Source organism: Apus apus, chromosome 8, assembly GCF_020740795.1.
Source record: "Apus apus isolate bApuApu2 chromosome 8, bApuApu2.pri.cur, whole genome shotgun sequence".
Lineage (NCBI taxonomy): Eukaryota > Metazoa > Chordata > Aves > Apodiformes > Apodidae > Apus > Apus apus.
In genome coordinates this window covers 4,691,992-4,717,523 of record NC_067289.1, presented here as the reverse complement: position 1 = coordinate 4,717,523, position 25,532 = coordinate 4,691,992, and the positions used below count along the sequence as shown (strand labels likewise).

The following is a 25,532-nucleotide window of genomic DNA, read 5'->3' as shown; positions in this document are numbered from 1 at the left end:
CACAAACTGAAGTTTCAGCTCAACCGATGTCCCCACTGTTAATATCAAGCACACACTACAACACAGACCTCCACATAATTCACTAGAAATGGCAGTTTCCTCCAATTCTCAGCTTTTGCCAAGTAGAACAGCTCTCCTTCATTTCAAGAGCTAATTTGATGGTTAGGTTTTACCAAGCTGTGGAACAAGTGCCTGAGCTATAATACTCTTCCTTTTACTGAGGCTACATCTCTCACCTCAGCACGCTGGACGCCAGAGCCTGGCTGCAGCAGATGAAGGTGCACAAAGAACACAAGATCAAAATATCACTGAGGACAGAAGTGACAGTCTTCCATCACGGGCCTAGTTCCCTCTGTCTACTTGTGGAGATCAAAGGTATAATTTACTTAGAGGAAGAATTATTTGTGCATAAACAGCCATTAACTAATAATACAGAGAAGATGCTTTTAAATTCAAATGGGTGGCACAGCAGCCAGCTCCAGACAAGTGACCCAAGCATCTTGGTACTTACATAAACTGAAACAGGAGGGAGTCTGATGCTGATGACAAAACTTCTTTGTGAGTAACACTGTCAAAATCTTTTAGAGAGCAATTCAGGGTTAAGATAAAAGAAAATGAGGCACTTCCCTTCTAGTAGAAACAAAATTTAAGAATCACATTTCTTTCCCTGTTTGTGCACAAGAGAATGGAAATAACTGCTGCTATTTTGTTTCAAAAACTTATTATCTTGAGGGGGGAAAAAAAGAAGTACTTGTCTGTTCTAATTAAAAACCTGTAGTAGTATAAGGTGTTGAGGAAACTACATCCTTCTTCCAGGGAGAAGGAAAAGATTACTCTGAATGGGAAAGGCTGGTCCCAGCACTCATCGACTACCATGGCCTGCATCTACTGCACTTCTTCTGAGCCTTAACACTCAGCCCCAACCCTGGGCCTTCCAGTTTAATTTGGGTACCTCTCATCTTGGGCTATAAGGTCTTAAAACACAGTGCTAAGTGATGTCTCAGCTTGTTCTGCCTGCAGCTTTGGGAGTGACCAGGCCGAACCCCCAGACTGCAATTCAGCTTCTCCAAATAGAACAAACACTTATTTAAATAGTAGTCTTCCTCTACCACTCCCTCAGAACTGGCCCATCTGCACATCAGGCTTACTGACCTCTGTAGCCAATAGCATATATGGGAGTAATAAGATTAAGTTAACAACCAGGCTTCAAATACTGAACCCAAATAGTCTGGCATTTACAGTTTGGTCAGCTGGGATCTCTCTTTTATACGAGGTGAAAGAAAGCACAGTTTGGAGTCACTCATCTGAACTGTTAGCACAATGCCTGACTATCCCACTGCCCCTAAGGACACAATACATGGAAGAAGCAGTTATTCTAGAAACATCCCAGTGACTTAAAATACAAGCAGACACAGTCTGAGAGCAAAAGTTGGGAAGGTGATAAATGCAACACTAGCAGAGTAACATTGCAATACTCCAAAATAGGTGCTTTTCAAGAGTGAGGGGGTAAGACAGGCCAGCCACACAAAACTGTGGTTGTTTGCTGACTTTGAACACTGCATCTGCCCAGAGGGAGGGATATGAGAAGGCCCAAGGAGTAGGGTCTGAAAGGGAAGGTGGTGCTGGTTCAGGGGAGGGAGTAAACTGTGATGGAACAATGATACTAACTTGCAGTTTATAGAAAATCTGACCCATAAATTCTGGATGTATTTTCAAAAACCAAAATGATATTTGTTTCCCCACAGCTAAAATAAGAACATGCTATTTTAAGCTAGTGAATATTATGCCAATGTAATGAAAACACAGACAAAAAATCCAACAGCTTTACAGTGTTGGCATGATTATCTTAGGCCTCACCTATCTTACTTTGCACTGAGCTAGGAAATAGTCTTATATGTCCAGCCACAGTCCCCATCTCCTTTTCCACATGAAGGAACCATCTCTGCATGAAGCAGTCTGCTGTGGATATGGTCTGGAATAAGAGGAAGAAGACAAACAACAAGGATGAACTTTGTGGGACCCGTCGTATAGTAGGAAGGTTCCAGATCTCAGTGCAACACGAGGCTGGCTCATCATCTTTTTCTTCAGCCTGGAAAACCTGCCAGTCTTCATCTGGCCTCTCCTTTGAGGCAGCCGCATGCTTCCATGTTTCTTTGTGGTCCCTCTCAAGACTTGCTTGGTTCATAAGAACTCTGTCAGCTAAAGTAAAAGGACTGTAGGAAGCAAAACAAGTAACAAGAACTGTGAGAAACAGGTTTCTGTGTATCTGCCTGTGATTTAAGAATGTCTCAGCTCCTTGCTCTTATTTCATTGTTCATGGGTGTCCCAGGTGTGATTTCTTCTGACCCTCCTCTTAATCATGGCCCCGTGGTTCAGTCAGGGACTGCCTGAACCTTTCAGCCTCCAAGGTGGGAACCAGGACCCCTGCCAGTCTGGGTAAATTCACCTGGCATGGTCAAGAAATGCCTCAGTGATGAGACGCTTGTTTCAGAAACAGGTAGTTAAAAATGGTCTGGTGTTGGTTGCAGAGTATGATCAATGGGTAACAGAAGATGCCAAGGCAAGGAGGTCAGGGCAGGATGCAGAGCAGCCTCTGAATTCAGCACACCAAACAAGTACAAACCAGAGATACACATCTACCAGCAGAAGCCTGTGATGTTACATAGCTCAGTGAACTTACAATGTGACAGAAGTGGTGGGTATACATTTTTAGCCAGTAATTCCAGCCAGTTATCTCAAGCTGGCAAAGAACTGGCATAGGTCAATTCAGTATGTGTAAGCTAAAGACAATAGACACCTCATGAACAGACAAGCCTTCAGCTCTTACTAGATTAAGTGGTTCACTTAGCCAGCAGGTAATTCTTTAATGAAAACACTAGGAGTGCAGCCAGAACAAGTTTCTAAAGGCCAAAAAATGAACGCATTTGGAAGCTGCTATCATGAAGCAACAAGCTGGATTTCCCCCAGGATTAAATAACATGCTGCTGCTGCAGCCTTGGGTGATGGAGTACTCAGGCAAGCAGCTCCCTCATGTTGGGTTTGTTCCCTTAAGTCTTGCACAGGCACAACATTCACCCCAGCACTGCCCTAGTGCTTGTTCAAATCATTTAACTATCTACTTTATTCATGGATTAATCCCTAATCAAAGGATTCTGTAAATATTAGGCAGCCCTGTAAAAACCGACTGATAGAAGAAGAAGGGAGGGAATGTGTTTGGCAGGAACAAAATAATTTTAAGGGTGAAAAATGCATCACATGGGTTGGCAATGGCACAGAAGGAGACAGATTGCAGAGTGTGACCACTGCTACTACTAGTCAACACTTGCTTGAGGTACTAAGGTCCTTCCTACAGAGCCGTTAATGGGTAGAATGCTGACAATGCCACATCAACCCGCCCCTTCCTGCAGGGTTTCTGTTCCCAGCACTCACAGCCAATCCAATCTTACTTCAACTTTCACAAAGATTAATGCTTTGTTTAAAGCTTCAGCAACTTGAATCAAGTGATTGCTGCTGAATCTCAGCTTTCACTTCAATGGATAAAGAAACTAAGAAGCTTCTCAGCATCAGACAAAAGCCTGATAAGATGAATTCCCTAAGCTCAAAAGTCATAATGATAAACAAAGAGAACCTAATGAAAGATGGGGTTAAAATACTGTAATTTTAAAAGTACACCTGATATTTTTGAGGGGTCTCTTTAATTTCTGATTGTATTCCCGGAGGAGAGGTTGGTGGAAAGATGGGACTGACTTTAAAAAAGGTACCATTCATTACCAAAGGTTAGCAGAAAAGGCAGCAGGGACACATTTACAGCAGTTGGGAAAGGAAAATCCAAAGTGCTGCACGGACTACACAAAACAAAGGAAAATCCACTACAAGGAGGTAGGGGAAAGCAGAAGGGAGATTTTTTGCTTTCTTTCCTCTTGATCATCCTATCCTAGACAACAGCCCTCAAAATCTGGCTCTCTCTGAATGCTGCTTTCAACTCCTTTTAAGCCAAGCTTCCCTTTACACTGGGAGTTCAGCTATAAAAGCTGAAGACAAAAGAGGAAACCAAACACACAATAAAAAACAGGAGGATTGGCCAAATGAGGATTCCTAGAAGCAACACAAAGGCAAGGTTGGTTAGCACACAAGCTACCAAGGTTAGAGATGAGCTCTGTGTTCCTCTCAGGGTGGGGAGAGAGAGGAGGGGTGTGATTTTCTAACTACAGCGTGAGAGTTTCCTAAGCAAGCTAGGGGATTTACCCTGTTAGTTTCTGCAAGCTGTGTGACTTATTATCTCAGTCAGCTTGGGTCAGTTTCTCATGTAAGCAAGGTCCAAGCAGATCCAATTCAGTCTTAGGTGTAAAGTAAACCTTCAGCCTTGTGCTGGGTGTGTTTTCTCATGCTGGAGGGTCAGCCCTGGCGCTCCCCTGCAGCGTCACCACTGCCAGCTGCTCGGCCATCTGTCCCACCACCAGCCTTGTTTATCTTGGGGACTGCAAGCTAGGTGTAGATGTGACTCAATCTGCCTCCAGCAGTGGGGATGAGCACAAATACACTGCTCCCTGGGCTCTCTCCTTTAGCCAGACTTGGTGACACGGCACTGGCTGCATGGACTCATGTGGGACATCATTGTGCCTGGCAGTGTACAACCAGACCATCAGCTGAGAGATCTTTGACGCTGCTCCATGTCCTGAAGAGAGTTACAATGGTTTAGCTTTAAAGAAAAGCCATCCCATGTTTGTCAGCTAATATGTTGTGAGGGACAGAAACAACCATTTGGAGGGTTTTATGAATTTGTCAGTATATTATTAAAAAACAAACCCCAAACAAAACCAGCTCAGTGATTAATAACCACGTACCTGGAAAAAGAAATCTCAAATATTACCCTTTCCCCCTTAGCAGTCCAGTGTGCCAGGAGCAAATCAATAGCCATGGGGTTCACCTATCACTCCAACCAGCAGATCCAGATTAACAGTGAGGAACTGACTTGAGGGTGGGAAGCAGGCCTTCCCTGTTGCTTGTAATCATCTCACATCCAGAGGCATCTTAAGTCCTTTCTAAACACGTTGATATTGCCTGAAATCCACCAAAAAAACCCAGCCTTTGTTTGTGTTAACAGGATGAGAAAGTGCAAGGCTTCCTGTTATGTGTGTGTGACAGCTATAGATAAGCAGAGACCTCTGGACAGGAAATCCGCCCAACTTCTGCAGTGTGACTCGTCTGAAGCTTAGGAGCCCTTTTTAGATTGAAGCACCAACAGAATGAGACGGTGCTGGCCAGAAAATGGGGGACACGCTGGAGAAGAGCTCTGAGGAGCCCGAGATCTCTTTGGACAATGAGTGTTCAACAAAAATGGGGGGCCTGGTGGAAGTCTCAAGTGGTGAAAAGGTCAAGTTTGATGATACAGGTCTCTCTCTGGTGCTCCAGAATGGCCTGGAGAACCTTCGGCTTGAAAATTCCCTTACAGATGTCACCCTGTGTGTGGAGAGCAGGGAATTCTCCTGTCACCGAGTGGTCCTTGCTGCAGCAAGCAATTATTTCAGGTAAGGCATATCAGGAAAAAAGCCAACAAACTTACTTTGCTTCTTAGGCTTGAACTGTGTATCTCCAAGGAGTGTAAACTGGGTGCTAAACTCTGCAAATTTGCAGTGAGTCTGTAATTCCTGACTCCTTTCAGCTCTTTTTTTTTTTTTAAATTATTAATTTTTTTTTATTATTTTTTTTTAAATTATTTTAAGTTGGAGACTCCAATAAGGCAGGTGCCAAGCTGTGGATTTGCTGGAGTTCTGATAGCAGCACTCAGCAAGTCTGCTGGAGACATGCAAAGCAGAATGGTTGGCAGACAAGGGGGTGAGAAAATGATGTTTTAACTAAGTACTTGTTGTCCCTTGTATTGTCCCTTTGGGATTCGGGCAAAGAACAATATTCATTCAGATCACACGGTATTTTTATTGGGATAGAAGTGGGTTTGTGGAACTTAGTCATTTTTCCCTTTACCATTCTGTGGTAAAAATATATATTGCATAAAACAGTTGAAGAGGAAAGAGAACAGATTTTCTGTCTTTCCTAGGGTTACTGAAAATCAACTGCAATGGGAAATATTTCCTTGAAAGCGATTTTACCATTTCACCCCCTCCTTCTGGTCCTCTTGAAGTTTTTATTCTTTCAGTACTACAATAAATAGTCTATCTGAGACTACTGACCAGCAAGTAAAAATTTTAGACACACAGAGGAACTCCGTATCAATTTAACACAGATTTTCCATTATCATTTTGACAATCACATTTGCATGGCTGGGATTTTTTTTTCTTTTTTTTTTTTTTTACCACTAAAGCAGTCAGATGACTGAACAGCTACAGACGAAACATGAGAAAAAAGAACCTGTGACCACTTGTGACATGAGCAGAAAGCTAATTTTAATGGAGTATAGTAAGCTTTGCTGGTAATGCCTAAAAGAGCAGGTCTGCTTTTATCATCTCGTAATAGAGATTGTGTTTCTGAATATATGGATAGGTATTATTTCTACAGACAGACTGTATGTGTCACATACGTAAAAATGTGCAAAAAAAAGCAGAGATGGCCAAATATTTCTTACCAGCATTGTGTGCAGGAAGGAGAGCAGATGCACAAATTTAAATCAGAATTACCATAATGATACTTTGAAAAACAAACAGTCCTCTCAAGCTATGAGCAGAGTTGCTTCTATCAGAAGGGACCTCTACAGTTAAAACCAGGCAAGACTAGTTTTCTGATAATCAGTTTTCTGATAACTACTGCTGGCTGGTTTTCCACTGAGCCCTGAGCTCAGCCTGTCCCTTTGAAGGAGGGGAGATACCTGGCTGGAGGTCATCTCATCCCAAGGCAGCTGCACACGTGTGTAGGGTTGGCCCCCCAGGTGCTTGTGTTTGGCCTGACTTCCCACAGAGCTGCGGTTTGTTCTATGGTGCTGCTTGCCAGTCTCTCAGGGCCTCTTGTCATGACTCTGTGGGTTAGTTTCAGTCACGTTTAGCAGAGGGTGGAAATCTGAAAACTGAAGTTCCCACAAGTTTGATAGGAATCAGTAGTAGCCAGGAAGAGGAGAGATGGTGGGACCAGGTCCCTGTGGTGCTCAGCTGGGTTATGGGCCCCAAATCCTGGCCAGCCAACACACAGAACCAGCAGCACAGAGCTGAGTGTCCTGAGAGGGAATGTGAAATGTGTTTGAGAGGAAGAACAAGAGAAATGGAGGCTTGGGAAGGAGAATCTGAGGTTACTCTGAAGAGGGAAAGGAGGACACAAGTCTTCAGGGAGCTGAGCTTCACCAGTTCTGCTACTCACAAGGCAGCTTGTTTCATCTTGCCATAATTCACTAGAAGCTGCATGGGGCCAAATAAAAGAAGGAATTCTTAAATCACACTATTGCTGTGTGTACTTTCCATGCTATTTCAGGGCCTCTAACATCAGTGCACAGGAGCAAAGCAAAGGGGCCCTGTGAGTCATGGGCTTCATTCCCCTGCAAGAGTGCGTTACACAACCCCTTCCTGAGCGTTGGGTGCCATAATGCAAGCAACCCACAGCAGCTGACTTAAACACAGTTAAACAAAGCTAACAACATCTAGTCCTTCCTTCAGCACTGCTTGAGAGTAGATAGACTGGTGCTTCTGACATGTCCTGCATCTATAGACTTAAAAGCATTAACTCCCCATTTACCCTAATAAAGGTAAAAAAGCAGAGAAGAGAAACACAAATGACCCAGGTGCAGCAGTGGTTCTTCACTCCTGCATTGCCCAAAGCAGTGGGATAACAGGGCTGGCAGAGGCTGAAGCAATATTTTCCAGAGCATCTGCAAACTATAGCACAGTTGTTTGAAGACAGGTTCATAATTCCAAGCACAAGCATTCCAGTGTGGATGGGTGCTTAAAAAGTGCCGCACAAACAGCAACTCCTCATTTATTTCACTGAGAATTCTCAGTTTTTTCTAAATTTACCCATTTTTAAGTATCCAGACTTGGCCCAGGGCCCTCACTTCCTACGGGTACTGATGACTCTTGCTTTCAAACGGCCACCTGCCTGCATGACCCAGGTATACAACATTTGTCACTGCCAAAAGGGAGAGAAGCTAAGGAGAATCCCAGTCTTGTGATCGCTGAAGCTAAGGAGCATTTTGTCTTAATGCCCTTCAAATACTCTGATTTCACTGGCAGCTGAAACTGGACCATGGAGCAGAGCAGTGAATTGAAAACCTCTAACAAGCTGAGATGAGTGAGGTGAAAATGAGAATTTTGGCTGAACATCTTTTCTGACAAGTAACTTCTCTGACCAAGTTTCCTGATGAAAAGTTAGGTCTCCCTACCCAAAAGGCAGTTTTATACACTGAGATAACCAATACCAGTTTTCCCTCGCTATGAAATCTCTGCTGAGGCAAGGAACATGTAGACCTTAGAGCAAGGAGCAGCTCGGGTCTTCCATGCATTTGCCACTCGCCATGCCTAGCTGCTCTGCAGTAAAACTTGTTTACATCTTGGTTCCAGTAAGATGTAATCAGACACCTTTGTTCTGACACCACTTTCACAAGAAAAGCATGGCCTAAGACTTTGGACCTCTAGCTGCTTCCCAGGTTGCACTGTCCTGTCAACACTGTACATGACTAATAAAGAAGAGCTTGGTATGCAGGAAAACGAGCACTTCTAATTATACTTTAGATCTGCACATGTTTTTCACCAAGGCAGTTACAAGAGGACTCACATACTTCTAATCTGTTGAACCAGATTCCAAATGATGTGAAATCTCGCTCTCTGAATGCAGTGAAAAAGATGGAACTGATCAAACTTCTAAATAAATGCAAAAGCATTGGAAGAAATACAACTATGAATTGAAAATGCAGAAGATGCATGTGTTTGCCTTGCAACTGTCACAATGCATAGTGGATTTAAATAGGTCGTTAAGAAATCTCTCATTTATGTCCCACATCAAATATCTGACCAGTGCCAAAGGTGTGTGTGTGAGTCAGCTTTCCAGCGCAGTCTTATCCGCCAAAAAAGAGGTGGTATCAACATGTATTAAATCACTGCACTTTCTGGTTAACAGTAGTTCCAACTGATGATTCTTCAAGTTCTTCTCTAGCTGATAGGTACCAACTCTAGAATTCTACTAGAGGCTCCCAAAATTTAGCTGAGGAAAAGTCAAGTTCTTAATTAGAAGAAAATCCCTAAGCCATTCTCTTCTGGCACCATCCCTGGTATTAATGTGGTCACAGATATGTTGGGAAGCTATGAGGTGAGGCTATCAGACATATGGGTCTGCTCTGGCCCTCAGGGTTCAGCCTAAGCAGCATTCTGCACCTTGGAAGCACAGGGGTATTTGCCTTGCCAAGGGTTATAAAGTACAAATGTTAACAAAGCATGAAGAATGCCAGTGGCCTGGAGGTTTGGGCTTAGTGAGCTGGGTCTGTCCTAGAAACAGAAAGAGTCTGTAAGAAGCCAGCAGGTAAGACATCAAAACTGCCCCGCAGCATCAGCCCAGACACAGAGCACTCCTCAGGAAAGTTTCCAGCTGCCTTTTTCCTGCCTTGGAGCTCCAGGTCTACAGTAGTCTGGCTCTGGGGCATCCATGACATCTGATGCCTTATCAAACTTATGAGTAAAGAGGTATGAAACCAACAAAAGGATTTTCCTTGTTACTTTTTGCATAATTTTCCTTGTTACTAACTGCAGAAAATATGAAGCAATCAGAGTATTCTGTGTTGAAATCTATATAACCAAGTGTTTTCAGAATGCCTCATCCTGGCTGGGATGCCGTAAAAGATACATGTTTTTCTTTTCAGGGCCATGTTCTGCAATGATTTAAGAGAGAAATATGAAGAGAAGATCATACTTAAAGGAGTTGATGCAGAAACCATGAATATACTCTTGGATTACACCTACACCAGCAAGATGCTCATCACAAAGCAAAACGTACAGAAAGTCTTGGAAGCTGCCAGCCTCTTTCAGGTACAGATAACTCGACTGGACTGACCCTGCCTTTCTTCTCTGGAAACATCATGTCTTACCCTGGTTAACACACTACCAACTTCTCTGATTTCATGGGTTCTGGAAGCATTTTGCTTCATATTTACTTACATTGTGATAAAAAATGTCAGTTGCAGCCACATACTGAAATGCTGCTGTGCTGGATGCTGTGCTAACCAGCGACCCACCGGGCTCTGCCTCCAAGAGCTGTTCCCATGTGCCACCTGCCAAGCAGCAGGTTGTGTTGCTGGGACAGTGCTCCCCAAGGCTTAGGGCAGTCACCCACCATCCCAAAAGAGTTAGTGGGCAACGTCTGGCATGGCCAGCCAGAGCAGGAAGCTAACTGTCTCTCCCTGTCCATTGCCCTGACATGGAGACTCAGCAGCCAAAGTTAGCATCCTCCTTTGTAGGACTCCTGATGCATAGGGTTTTAGTCATGTCCTGGGACTTGTGGGAATTCAGACTCTGGTTAGTCAGCCTTTGGTCCATGAGGTATTCATGTGCCCTGTAAGTCACCTGTGAGGTTTACCAAATTGCAGTGCCTGGTACCAAGCTGCACATTGCTAACAAATTGCAACCAGCATGACCTGCCAGGTGCCAATGTGTGTATGTGTGTCCAGCAAGGCAAGAAACACCCAACTTCATAATCATCCTGGCTCATTATGAACTTCAGATTCTTGAATCTAACATGGGAGGTTTTACTCTGAAATGAACCTGTGGCCTTTGGGGTAATGGGATCTGTTCCTTGCTGTAGAGAGAGAAGGGAAAGTTATCCCAAGGCTTTCCCCAAGGTAACTGGGAGAAGGCCGTGTAGCTTCACTGTTGCCTGGGGCTGGAGGGCAGTAACTCACTGACATTTCCAGCAGACCAGTACTGCAAACTGGTAGCACTCAAAGGCTACTTTTGGTTTATTTTCAGGACACTTTTCTGCGTTCTTTTTTTTTCCTCTGAACTTTCTTTTCCTCAGGATCATCCCTCAGATGTCCATCAAAACTATAAAGTTAATTTTTTTCCTTTCTCTTTCCTATTTTTCATTAAAACTAAGATTAAATTTGATTACTTTGCTTTAAGAAAACCATCAAACATTGTTAGAGCAATGATAAAGTCACAAGGGTGCCATGAGCAAGAACAGTAAACTTCAAAAAGATAGAAAACCAGGAATGTTCAACTAAAAGCAGTGATCCCAAGTCTTACTGCAACCATCTTTGATATTATCATGATTTATAAGGCCTTAAAGCCTCATATTATATACACGGGTGAGGTTTTTGGCTTAAAGTGAGTTTTGTGTAAAAAAGATGTAGTAACCTTAATCTAGAAATTATTTTTGAAAAATCTTGACAGAATTATACCTTCCCTCAGTCCCTTCCAATAAGTTTTGACCAAATGAAGGCAAAATTGATGGGAGGACATGGAGAAAGGCTATTCAGAGAGAGCAGATGGCCCTGCTGCACTGTGCTCTGTGCAGTGATTCCTTCCTGAGGGAAGCAGGTGAAGGGTTTGAGACAGGGAGCTGCTGAACAGCTAAGCCTCACCCTGAAGGGACCCAGACAACTTCTTTTTTGCACATAGAGCACAGTTGCAACATGAATTCAACTGTCATCTCCTCTGTCTGGGCTAGCAGCTGCCCAGCCCAGCCACCATGCTCTCAAGGCTGGTTTCCACCCTCAGTCCAGCCCAGCACGCTCTGCTACCTGCACTGCCTGCAAAGCAGCTCATGCTTTCACCTCTTGGTAGGGCTGAGATCTCAGCTGCTTCTCAGGGCTGTGGCAGAGAGCTCTGCTTCCCTCGCAGTAATTCAAAAACAACCTTCAGACTTGTCTACACTTCTTCTGCCCCCCCGTCTCCCCCCCGAACCTCTGTATTACTGCACTCCCTCAGCTTGGCTTGGGTGAGGGGGTCACATCAGTTCTTTGGTGGAAACAAAAAGATGGTGGTAGGGAAGCCAAGGTCCTGAGCAGATGTGAAAGAAACAGTATAGTCATGAAGAGCTGTGATAACCCCTTGCTATGGAAATGCCAGTTGCCAGGGCACGGGTGAAACACCATCAGCCTGATGGCCTTGATGACTCCCAAAGAACCTCTCATCCATATGTTAACACACATTTAATGAACAAGACACTATAAGGAAAATATGTTGTCAGCTATGTGAAAACCATCCTGCAGCCACTGAGCAGAGCATGGCCAGGGAGGCTGTCACAGGACAGTGCCAGCCACACCGCAGCTGCTGTGCAGGGCAGCTGGGTCAGCTGAGAAGGTAAGATTTGCTAATGAGGGACTCGTGGGCAGCTCCAGGTTGGAGATGGGTTTACAGGCTCAGAAAGCTGTCACCTCCCTGAAGAGCCTCCCTGCAAGGGCTGCTGTGCCCCTCAATGCCCAGCTGGGCCCTGCCATGGGGCTCCAGGGGACGCAGGTGTTGCTGGGTGGCCAAGAGCAGTGTAGCTGCAGGGTGCAGGGTCTGTCCCAAACCCTGCTGCGTACAGGGAGGGGCTGTAAGAGCCCTTTCAACCACTGTTCCCTTCCCTTTCTGGGGGTTACAGCAGGAGGCAGGGCTGCTGGCACTGCTTGCACTAGGCAGTTGAATGAAAGCTGGGACGAGCAAGGAATTAAATGGGGAGAATAAATTGTACTACTCAAAGAAAAGGCAAAGTAAGCATATGGGATGTCTCTAGCAAGTAAGAATCTGGATTCAAAGGGGAGAAGGACCCAGATATTGATGAAACTGTTCCCAGGGAACATGCTTGGGGTGGCATTAGGAGAGGCACTTGCAGAAGGGAAAAAAGAAAATTTAGAGCTCTGCAAGAATAATCAGAGCAAATGAGACAGAGGCTCAGAGGTGTCTTTCTCCTGGGTGCTCTCCTGAGTCATCTGCTCTCATGGGACTGACTGAAACATGCTTAGCAAGTTTGGGGGAGTTTTGGGGAGAGTTTGATCTCTAAATTAACGGACTGGTGGGAAGACAGCACAGCATAGAGGTGAGGAGCAGCAGCCAGGGCAAGCCCTGCCTTGATACACGCCTGAGTGGTCTGATCTCTCTGGTTAAGCCCTGAACAGGGACCATTTCTCACACCCACACCTCACAGTTCCACGTTCATCTGGTCACAAACACAGATCCCAGTGTGATCAGTGGTGTCAGCGTGGCCATTAGACCAGTGTGTGCTGCCTGGGAGGAAACCCTCAGGTGTCATCTCATGAGTATCAATCTTACCAAGCCATATATAAATGACTAGGGCACTCTACAGAGGCTGGGCCATAGGCTGGTGAGAGCGTTGTTTTGGGGTCTGCTCCCAGACTTGTTGATGACTTGATAAGTGACTGGCAAATCACAAAATTATTTTTTTTGCATCTTCTTACTGGCAACTTTTAAAGGGCTAATGCTTAACCTGTCTCAGGTCTGAAGACTACCTGGTGTTGGCAAAGTCCTTTCAACTCCTCAGGGAAATGCACTGTTGAGCTCAAAGTGTTAGCCTTGTGCTAGCCCAGAGAACAGGCGACACGAGCGTGGCAGGCACTGAGGGGTCACTGAGCTCTGCCACGGCGCCACAGTGTGTTGCTGACATTTTTATCACAACAGCAGCAACATATTCTGAGACCTCTCATACCCTTGTTCATCAGTCAGTTGCATTTCTCTAAACTCTTGACCACATCTAAATGTAAAACAGGAACTGGGTAGTCTGTACACAGCGTCTGCGATCGCTCAGCTCTGGTAAACAGTCTAAATGTGCCAACACGACACCACTGGGTCTGGAAGATTCTAACCTAATTACTGAAACAAATCTACATACTACAGTATTTTAAAATGTTTCGCTTCCTCTTTGCCCCTAAATTACTGTTGTGCAACTTTCCCCAGTGGGACAGAAAGAGTTAAAATGGTTTGCCTGCTGACGCTGAATGGAAAAAGGACCCAAAAAGCATGGAGGGAAATGCACAGCATCAGTTCTGGCCCATCTTTCTGCAGGCTGCTGTTTGCACTGCCCAGTGGCAAAACCAACACCAAGTACTGATGCCCTCTGCCCATATCTGAAATCACAGAGGAGATGGAAAGCCCAGAATGAAGCACTGCAACTTATCAGTTCTACCCCAAACTGGTTCCCAGTTCCTGAATAATCACCAGCAATCCAACTCACATCACAGTTTGTGGTGAATGCCCTGCAGACATCTGTGGTCCAGGATCTGCACACTTGGGACCCTCAGGTGGGGTTATTGTGACAAGGAAATTAATGAGAGTAGTTGTGATGCCCTATTGAACACACACAAGGGAAGTTCTTTGATTAAGCAGACTCTGTGTGTAAAATGCACACCAGTGTATGTTTGAACCAATGGTCATGACAAGGAAAACAAAGGGAATGAAAACCTCCAAAGGCCTCCTCCACAACAGACACTTGCCAGACAACCCTAGCTGTCAGGGAACTCAAAGATTTGCTGGTGGTCAGTCTCTCCCTGCCACATACCCCAGTACAGAACAGCATGCCCTCACACTTTGTGGGGGCTGCACTGTGGCCCAACCCTCCCAGACCTCAGCACTCACTTTGCACCACCCTTGCAAGGCCTCAGCACGTTCAGAGTTTGTATGGTGGCATCATAAATGCAGAGAGTGGAGCCACCTGCACTTCAAAACCTAACTTCCTTCTAGTTGATCTGAACTGCACGATCTTCATCAAGCAAGATGAAGCAGGGTAAGCACATCTGAAGCCCGGGGACCTTATCTGTGCTTTGTAACTCCATGGCTGATAGAGCTTTGAGATCTCATGGAGGAAAGGGAGTGGTAGAAAACCCTTTCCTTTCGTGAAACAGATACAATTTGTGACTGTCACAGGTCTTCTGTGTCCCACAAGAGGGGAAAGGAGCAATATGGATGCAGAGGGACAAAAATCAGTGGGAAAAAAATATTTTAATTCAAACTGCAGATTCTGAGAGACACCTTGTGTGACTGATTTCTTGTCTCCCCCAGCTCTTTGTTGTACTGGGCCGGGCTTTTTGGGACCCAGCCTCAAAGCTCCATAGCTCACCTGTGATACAGTCAAACAAGTAACTGCTCTGCACTTATACACTCATTTTGTGTCCACAGTTCCTTCGCATGGTAGATGCTTGTGCCAGTTTTCTCACCGAAGCCCTCCAGCCGGAGAACTGCGTGGGCATCCTGAGGCTGGCTGATGCCCACGCCCTGCACAGCCTGAAACAACAAGTGCAGAACTACATTATCCAGAACTTCACCCAGGTCCTAAACTATGAGGAGTTCCTGGAGCTGCCAGCTGACATTCTCTGCAGCACACTGAAGAGTGATGACCTCTACGTCACAGAAGAGGCGCAGGTGTTTGAAACTGTAATGAGCTGGGTTCGTTACAAGGAGTCGGAAAGGTTTCCTCTCCTGCCCTACGTGCTGGAGAACGTCCGGCTGCCTCTTTTGGACCCCTGGTATTTTGTAGAGACTGTTGAAGCTGATCAACTCATTAGACAGTGTCCAGATGTCTTTCCTTTGCTCCAGGAAGCAAGAATGTACCATCTGTCAGGCAATGAGGTGAGTAAAAAAGGAAGGTATTTGCTGCTCTTTCTAAATGTCTCATGTTTCTGCTCAGAAATCCCATTGGAAGGAGCAGTACCACAAGGCAGAAAAGGTACTTGCACAGAAGTTTCACTAACAGGTGCTACTGAAAAGTCAAGATGGGTCTTACCAGTTATCCTGCTCATTTAGAGAGCTTAGAAGCTTTTGGTAGCTTGTTTTAAAACTAAGTGTACAGCTTCCTGCATATGAACATCTCTGAGCCCAACCCTTCCTACACACACTTGTGTGACTAAACAAAGAGTCCAGGTGACTTCCCTAGTAAAAAGGCAAATGGTGTTACTCCTGACACCTCACCCTCTTAGCTAATATCTCAAGCCTATAAAAGGAAGAATAATTTTCCCACTAAACTCTGTCACAATCTCTAATGACTCTTTCAAATCTGAACATGTAACATCTTAATTCATTACTTACAAGCAGAAATCTTTTAGAAAGAGAGACCCTCCCGTGAAGAAGGTGGTCCCTTCCCAGAGAAGAAGTTTGCCTATCTTCCTTATTTGTAGAGGTCCCTGCACCCAAAGAGACAGGTTCATCCTGATATCCAGTCAAGTCCTGTCCTGCCTGCTCAAGGTAGGCTGTGGTGGGTCTCAAATTCTTCAACTGCCCCTCTCTTTGAGAAGTTAGGTATCAGTCACATCTCACAGCCCAAAATGTGGGGTAGAGGGGAGAGCAACTAGAGGTCAGATTTCACAACAGGAGAAAAGGTATGTGAGTGTGTGAGGAAACTTGTGTGCCTCCTCAGTCATAGAGTCAGAGGAAGGCAGGAGGCCTCAGGAGCATGTTGTGGCTCCCTTACTGACAGTGGATGTGTCACTGGCAGGACACTGGCAAGGGCACTTTGTGCTGGTGACTGCATAAGATAGTACGCAATGACCCGGGGCAGTGCCAACCAGTCTGGTGGGAACTCCTTGAAGAAGCCTTGCTCCACTCAGCAGGGCTGTCAGGTCCATGCGGGACAGATCAAGGGACTGACTGTTGCTCAGGGTGGAACACTCATTACACTCATCTTCAAAGGGGCAGATATCAGAGGCAGCCAGACAGATGTTGTCCCCAGGGCTAATAACTGGCGACGGTGACAGGCGGGTTAAAAACAGAATTTGGAAACCTGACAAGTTCTGGGACAGAGCCTCAAGTTGCACCAGGGGAGGTTTAGACTGAATATTAGAAGAAACTTCCTCACTGAAAGGGTTATCAAACAATGGAACAGGCTGCCCAGGGAGGTGGTTGAAACAACATCTCTGCAGGTGTTTAAAAGACATGTAGATGTGGTGCTGAGGGACATGGTTTAGCACCAGACTCAGTGCAGTCAGGTTAATGGTTGGACTCAATGATCTTAAAGGTCTTTTCCAACCAATTCTATAATTTTAAAAATTTGCCTAATGATTTTCTAAATGTAGGGAAAATACAGGATTTATGTCTGTGTAAATAATATGAATTTTAATATAGGTAAATGATGCCAAATTATAGAAACATTAAAAGTAGCATAGAAAGAGAAGTAAAACTGTAAGTAAGCTGCCTGCTGGCACAGAATTTAACCTTTGGGTCCACAGACTGCTTCTCAGGGGCATGCAGAAAGTAACAACTGCAATCTGATACTCAATAGATATAAGATTGCTGCAGAAGAGCAATTCTACAGGCAGAAGGGAAGTAAGTTTCCAAGCACCCCCTGCATTCCTTGCTCCTGGTGAACATTTACCTGGAAAGTAACTTTTTCCAGTGTCCCTGAAGCAAAGACCTGGGCCATAAGCGGAGCCAACGGGCAGTAAATCAGAGCTAAGCACATTTCAGTGCCTGGTGCTGGCTTTAAGTGAATCTTGTGGTTTTGACTTAAAATTAAAGCTTATAAACAAAGAAACCAATCAAAAAAACCCACCACAGCAGAGAATTACTACTGCTTTGATGCTGTGTCTCTTCAGGACATATGAGAGCACTTATTTTCTGCTAGCACTAACTGCAGTCTTGCTCTCCCCAAGGCACACACAAATCTTAGGGCCCTCCTACCTTGCCCTCACTCTGTCAGTACAAATAAAACCTGTCCTCTTCAGCTGCCTCACATGTACCCAGCCTTGTCACTAGTGCTCACCTTCATAGCTCTTGGTGCCACCCTGGGAATTCCCAGGAGGATCTGAAACGATCCTAGCATGTTGGCAAAAGCAACTAAGTCCAATGTTGGAGAAATCCTGCTGAAAGTAGGATTCAGCAACCTCTACTGAATGCTTCCAGGATGCTTTCCAGGCCTTCAACTTAGAGAGTGTTTGGTAATTAGTACAGCTGAGGTAAGCCAGTTGTGATTTAGAAAACAGGTAATCAGAAAAAGGGTCACCAGACCTTTCTGTAACTGTAGGTGTAAGTGTCCTGTGTACTCACTCTGTCTTGCTTGCATTTAGATTATTACAGAAAGAACCAAGCCCAGGATGCACGAGTTCCAGTCTGAGGTGTTTATGATCATAGGGGGCTGTACAAAAGATGAGAAGTTTGTAGCAGAAGTGACTTGCCTGGATCCTTTGAGGCGAAGCCGCCTGGAAGTAGCAAAATTGCCAATCACAGAGCAGGAGACGGAGAATGAGAATAAAAAGTGGGTGGAGTTTGCATGCATTACGCTAAAAAACGAAGTCTACATATCGGGTAAGGCACCAGACGCTGGGAGGGGAAGAGGGAGCAGAAGGTTCTCACAATTATTTCCAGCTTTTATCACGACCGTGCTTTGAGGCAGCTTTTGTAGAATTAAGCACCACAAGTATGCCTAACGCTTTGGCTTTGAACAGGCTGCAGAGAAGGGCTGGATGTGTGAGGACATTGCCTGGCCCTGGTGAGAGTTTTAGCACAGGATTCCTTTCCAAAACATCACAGAATCACAGAATCTTAGGGGTAGGAAGGGACCTGGAAAGCTCATCCAGTCCAACCCCTCTGCCAGAGCAGGATCACGCAGAGCACATCACACAGGAACTTGTCCAGGTGGGTTTTGAATGTCTCCAGAGAAGGAGACTCCACAACCTCTCTGGGCAGCCTGTCCCAGGCCTCTGTCACTCTCACAGTAAAGAACTTTTTTCTGATGTTTACGTGGAACCTCCTGTGTTCCAGTTTGCACCCATTGCCCCTTGTCCTATCACTAGACATCACTGAAAAAATATAAGGTCTTTTCTATTTGCCTTTAATCTCTCACCCTTTCCTCTTTTTCAAGATCACAGGCTTTTGCTTCCTCTTATTCCTGACATCTTTTCCCGTGTCTCTCCTCCACTTTTCTTTAAGCTTTATCCTGGCTACCTCCAGGCCAAGCTAACACCTCCCTGCTATGGTGAGTCTAAGCTGCCTTTCCTCTTGCTGCACTTCTCACAGGTCCTTTCTTCCTTCTCTGTTTTATTTCACATCTTTCATTCCTTCCCTCCATTTCTTCTTAGCTTTTCTCCTATCTCCTTTGCACTGTTCCCACCTAAATAAAGGGCTGGGTGAACCAAAGGTATTAGTAATATTTCCAGCTAAACCAAATGATTAGTGCCTCAATACAAATTAAACATCTGCCTGCATGTCCTTCTACTCTTTTTTTGTTTCTTTTAGCTCCAGAGCCCTGGTTCTTTTTGAACTTGATCTACATCTTTCCTATCTTGATCTCCCCTCCCACATGCTTTATTCCAGCAAGATCTTGGTAGTTTGGAGTGTTCCCTGCTCTTCTAGCATACGAACAACATGAAAGGCCTTTGTACAAGACTATGACTGCTTTTAGATCACCATTTCCCCAGACAGTTTAAATGCTTTATCTGGATGGGCTGAAACACTAATCTGTAGGGTAACTAAAAATGACATGAATTATCATGCACCATTCTGTTACTTTTACTAATTTAGTAACAATTTTTCCTAAAATTAGAAAGAACTGGTCTAGAGAAAGTACAGAGACAAAATCAACCTCCATTTGTCTCAAAAGTCTTTCCCTGCCCCCTGATGTGCAGCAAATTCACCCGCCCCATCCAGTTCAGGCTCCTCCCAGAGTTACTGCCTGTGCAGGAAAGAACAAGCTCCTGTGAAAGGGGAATTTCAAGAGAGGGTAAGGGGAACACCTGCAGCCTCTCACCCCCATTGTAAGCATGAATGCTGCTTTCAGGCCCTTCAGCCACTCCAGCTATTTGAGTGCAAATAAAATTCAACACATACATGTGAAAAATACTGAGACAAAAGCATTGCAAACGACTCTTTCTAGCATGCTAATTACCTCCTATTCAATTTGCTCTTTGGCCTACCGATGAGCTGCATCAGTTTGCAGTGATCTGCCTGCAGTACAGAATACCAATGAAAACAGACTCTTTCTCAATGGAATATGAATTATCTTTTCAGTATATTCACCAGTGAAGCAAGTGTTTAATCAGATTGCAGATGATGGAATAAGCCACTCAGTCTGTAAATGTGGTTTCAGGCTTATCTAGATCCATTTGTATTGCAGTTGCACTAAAAATTAAATGCAAACGAAAGGGTTCATTTAAAACACTTCTCTCTGCTTTAGCATGAGTAAAGATTCACTTGCTTTAGCATGAGTAAAGATTCACTTGCAAGTCAGGTCTACAATGAGGTTTTAGAGTCCAATTCTGATCTGCAATATATAAATACGAAGCAAATCTAAGTCAGGAGAGGAAGACAGCAGAAGGAGAGGTAGAAAAATGAGATCTCAACCATATGATCTCAAAGCTGAATAGGAAAACGTTTAACATGCCATGCAGGACTAGTGTTGATAGGAGTTCAGAGTCAGGTCTTTTGAAAAACTAGGCTGGCTGACCGGATTTACTCTGCTCACACTGGCAGTTCTCCACCACTGGCCTGTCTTTGAGGGATCTGGCACTACCAATGGCAGCATCCTCCACTGTCTTCTTTAAATCATGTTTGCTTATTTGCCATTTCCTGCAAAGCCCTGGTGGTGCACAAAACTCTCCTGTGGATCACCAAGCTGTGTGTGGTTCGTCATTCACTCAGTATTAAAATGAGTGCTCTGGTCTAGGAAAGTGAGAAACAGTGATTTATCTTTACTGAATATTTGGCTGTAGAAATTGTTCAGTTTCTTTCACTGTCAAGTAAAACAAATGTGGAAATTTTCTTCTGGTATAACAGGGCCAGACCACTGGTATAGGTTAGGAAGCTTATAATAAGAACCACTGAGTGATTTTCTATTGTGATAAAACAATTTAAAATTTAAACATATTGGAGATCAGGAGTAAATACAAGCTATGTTACCCTATTTACATGTGTTGTGTACACTGCAGGTGGCAAAGAAACAAAGCATGATGTCTGGAAATACAATGCCTCCATCAACAAATGGATACAAATTGAGTACCTAAATATTGGGAGATGGAGGCATAAAATGGCTGTGTTGGGTGGCAAAGTATATGTCATTGGAGGGTTTGATGGCATGCAGAGAATCAACAGCATGGAAGCATATGATCCCTTTCATAACTGCTGGTCAGAGGTAAGATGCTACACCACATCACATTCTACTGGTTTGGAACATTTTAATCAGAAGATGTTAGGGCTTTGAATCATAAAAATGAAAAAGACAGGATCTAGTAAAATTTCTTAAATTCTTTCTGGTCTGTAAAAACCCGAAATATTTTTTCTATAGAAAAGTGTATCCTTCAGAAAGTAGAAATCACAGGACTGCCTGCCAGTCACTGCCTGGGAGATGTGTAATGCCTAATCTTCCTTTTCTTAGTTGGCCTTTAAAGCTAGTAGTCCACAGACCAGTGAGTGAGAACACAGTATACATGCACCAGAGCACAGGCTGAAAACTACTGCTCTGATACAGAATATATATATAACGTGTATATTAACCTGTGCATTATATATGGAATAGGTTAAACATTTAAGCTGAAAGTACAGGTTTCAGTGTAAACAGGATGGAAAAAAACCCCAATCCTAACTGTACTTCAAGCAGTGAGAGGAGAGTATTAGGCAGCCAATTAATCAATGAAATTAATGACATTAGGCATCATAATGGCAGCTACAAACCCTTGTTTTTAGACAATACAAAGCCATGCAGAGGAATCTAACAATCAGAGCTGCAAGTAGAAAAATCAGTATGAACAATTTTCTTGTGTTTTTTAAATGTACACAAGCTAGTAAAATATTTGGGGCATTTCTGACATTTCCTAGCTTTTGAACTGTTGACAATGTAATTTTAATAACAGCATTTGAACAGAGCTTATTTTTATTAAAGGCTTTACAGTCTTAAGAAAAGACTGAAACATACTTCTCCCTTATCCCTAGAAATGTCATCTTCTGAACCCTGCTGATCATCTGAAAAGGGACATCGGACTTAAAACTCAGCAGGCTCCCACCCTGTAGGCATCAGTCTGTCTACCTGAAATCGAAATGGTTACTAATGCTTTTTTACACTCACGCAGGCTGCTCCCCTCATGGTCAATGTAAGCTCCTTTGCAGCAGCGAGCTACAAGAAGAAACTCTACGTGATTGGGGGAGGCCCCAACGGGAAGCTGGCGACAGACAAGACTCAGTGCTATGACCCTGCAACCAACACGTGGAGCCTGAAAGCTGCCATGCCAGTGGAAGCCAAATGCATCAATGCTGCCAGTTTCCGTGATCACATTTACGTTGTGGGTAAGCGAAGCGTTAATGTTCCTTCATGTCTAGACACAGTGGGGGTTGCTTCTCTGTGTTAGTTTTACCCACCAACTCTATGGAGTATAAATGGTCAGATGGATCTTCCCATTGAGCTTAGCTAGAGATGGGAATCCAGGACATTCACAAACAGTAGAAGATTGTGAGTTCAGTCTGAAAAACCCCTAACCAAGGAATGGGCTTTTGAAAATAGCCAGTTCCAGGCAGAGGAAGGTTTAATGGGAAGAGAAAGACTGATGTTAGAGGAGTCAGTAAAGAAATAATGTGCCACTTCTAACAGTGACAGCTTACCACACCTAGTCTTTCATGATCTAAGCTCTTCTAAAAAAGACTGTATTTTTTCTAAAGTTGTGTCCTTAGCTGAAGCAGCAGGTATGAGAAAAGTCTGTTGCTGGGATCACTGTGGTCACAATGCCTGACCACAGCAGTTTGTTCTGGCCTTAAATTCCACTGCATTATGAACAATAAAGAATCCTGTGAGCTTGCTTTTAATTAGCTTTGGGGCAGAAATCCTTCTAACAAATGTCAGGAATGGAGCGTCACTGAAGGGGGTGGTTTAATTAAAATCTCTTGTAGGAACAGCCAGTGCAAGCTGATATCCATTTCTTCTCCAGGTGGGGCAATGAAAGCACTGTACTCCTACAGCCCCCAGGAAGACACATGGTGTCTGGTGACTCAGTTCACCCATGAGAGAGCCAGTTGTGGGATTTCTCCGTGCAACAACAAGCTGTTTATCACCGGGGGCCGGGATGAAAAGAACGAAGTAATTGCAACAGTGTTGTGCTGGGACCCTGAAACTCAGAAGCTGACAGAAGAGTGTGTCCTGCCTCGGGGGGTGTCTCATCATGGGAGTGTTACCCTCAGGAAGTCTTACACACACATCCGTAGGATTGTGCCTGGGGCTGTTTCGGTCTGACCAGAGGAGAACTGCAAAGAAACCAAAACCTGTGGCCAGACTGCAACCATGATGACTTTTAGCTGCAGCTAGCAATGGATGGAAATACCATCATGGGGGTCCTCTGGGGAGCGTCTGTATATATGCTCAGTCCTTGCATTTCCTCTGTACATATCCTTAAATTATCTTAATTCCTTCCCTCCACAGAAAAACAAAGGGACCAGCTGTAGTTTACTCCTGCCAAAACAATACCTCCAATTAGGCAAATAAATGTAATGTGTAGGTGGGAAATTTACTTCCCAGTTATATCTGCCCTGAAACATGCTTGAACTGGCTCAGCCTGGTCCTGAAGTTTATTCAACTATTTATTGTGTTATATTGGATTTGAAGCACCTACTAGTGAAAAAAAAATACGCTTTTTTGGAATGAAAGATTTGTAACTTTGGTGAGACAAAGCGTAGTTTCCTCCAAAGTTGTGCTTTTTTTTCCAGTGGTTGGTATATTAGATTAAGTTAAAGCTGTTTTGTTTGTTTGTTTGCTTGAAGACAGTGTTAGATTTTCAGTTTGTGTGATCAAAAATCCCTCTCAGTTTGCAAACCTTGTGGTCATTCCCAAGAAAGAGACTACACAGGCTGCAAATATAAATTAATGCTAATCTGGTGCCACTGAATATCATTGTAGCTGTTTTCTAATAAAGCAGACCAAAACCGAATTTCCCTTTTGTTCCATTCTGGGATGGTTTACTGCTCTGCCTGAAAGGCTTTTTCCTCTCAGTGTTGCTGTGCAGGGTACCGGTGCCCCTGGCATCCCTGCCTGCTTCCCCACTGGGTGGCAGCGCTCCCCCAGGCTTCTCACGGCTTTGGATTTCCTGGAACGCGAAGGACAAAACAGTCTGCTGGAGAGAAAAACAGTTCCAGGTACTGTTCCCAGTCTGGTTCCTGGGATCATCACATGCCGTATCAGAAGGGCAAATGTTCAACAGGTCAGGAGGGCCCGAGTCTCAAGTCCCAGCATCTGGGTCAGTTGTAGAGAAAGAAAAATAAACACTGAAGAGGTCATCCCTGGGACGCATTGGGACACTCTTGGCCAAAGGCTGGGAACATATTCCCGTCCCTCCTCCCCTGCCTCGTTGCTGGAAAGAGCCAACTCACTATTAAATCAAGCCAGAAAACACAGTGCAAAACAAATCTATCCAAGCAGAGAGCAGTGAATCCTTCCAGCCCTTATACAGTATTAAAAAAAATATTTCTCTCCTGTTGGGCTGAGAAAATAACAAGGGCTCCTGAGTTTCAGCACACTAGTGCCAGGGTGGTATGACTGTAGTGCTGAGTCTGTCACAACCAGGTGGGCTGAGCAGGGCAGGCACAGCCCCTGGGATAGGTACATGCCCCTCAACAGGCCTCCATTGTGTCCTTCTCTCAGAAAGACTGAGAAAAATCCTGTCTCTTCTGCAGTTCCGCCATGCCTTGAAACTCACTTCTGTAATTCCAGCCAGTCCCCATATTTTTTCACTCAAGTCTTCCCACAGTCCTTCTATTTTGAGCTACTTTTTCAATTTGCCTTCTTAGTGCTCCTGTTGTTCTGCTGGATGCAGCACTTCTCACATTTCCCTGCTGGCTCAGATTGTCCCATCCTGCTCTGCTTTTCAGAGGGCACGAAGAAATGCCCTCTAAAAAGAGGATTTAATTTCAGAAGGCTTTTGTGAAGAACAGTTAACAGCTTTCACTTGGCTAGCAGTTCTGGCTCGTCTACAGGGACAGAGAAGGTGGATAAATGGGAGTGGTCTCCCTTTCTCCTTGAGGAACTGCACTTCTGTATCTACCTGTTGCCAAAACTAACAATAGTGGCTTTCTAAAGCTTAACAGTTCTTCCTACTGGGAATAATCCTAAAAACCAGGTTCCTCAGGAGCTGGCTGCTGATTTTCTCCCTGTGATGTCAGTAGCAAAACTTAGATTTTTTTTTTGCTTGAGAAAAAAGAATCCACTGTATTGGAAAAACAGTTTCCAAATAAACTTCTAAATACATATTATTAACTCCATGTAGTAGAGACAGAAAACAGCCTCTTGTACCTCCTGTGGCAGTTCCCCAGCCACACCTGCAGACCCTGGGCAAGTACAAGGCAGACCACCCCTCACTGACAAACACAAGATGGCAGAACCACAGCTGGGCTCTCTTCCCTCTTCTAACTCATGAGAATCTCTCAGAAATTCTGACATTTTAACAAGAGTTCATAAAGAGTTGTTTTTATTTACCTCCCTTCTCTTTGTACCTTTCAGATTCATACTGCAATCTGAAGAACTAGATGCATATTGAAAAATAAAAACATTCAGGATCAGTAGTTCCATGAAGACACCAAAAATAACAAGGCTTGTGAAAAAAAGGCAAGAACAGAAGGGCTGTGCCCTAAGTTACCGACTGCAAGGTGGGGATGGAGACAGGAGATGACAGAAATAAAGTTTCAAGGAAACTTGTAATTTTCTTTTCCTATCACGGG

General features: G+C 44.3%; 1 protein-coding gene across 2 annotated transcripts; it reads left to right on the top strand.

The window, feature by feature from the left end:
* The first annotated feature begins 5,173 nt into the window (after window positions 1-5,173).
* KLHL6 (kelch like family member 6) lies at window positions 5,174-23,749 on the top strand. Of its 2 annotated transcripts, none has more exons than XM_051626525.1 (7): window positions 5,174-5,528; window positions 9,788-9,953; window positions 15,036-15,485; window positions 17,915-18,152; window positions 20,771-20,973; window positions 21,908-22,121; window positions 22,757-23,749. In XM_051626525.1, exons 1-7 carry the CDS (start codon window positions 5,269-5,271, stop codon window positions 23,056-23,058), a joined length of 1,833 nt encoding a protein of 610 aa, XP_051482485.1. In that variant the 5' UTR covers window positions 5,174-5,268; the 3' UTR covers window positions 23,059-23,749. The 2 variants fall into 2 exon arrangements, with proteins under 2 accessions (XP_051482485.1, XP_051482486.1); XM_051626526.1 differs by having other exon boundaries at window positions 5,247-5,528; window positions 22,719-22,835.
* The last annotated feature ends 1,783 nt before the right edge of the window (window positions 23,750-25,532 follow it).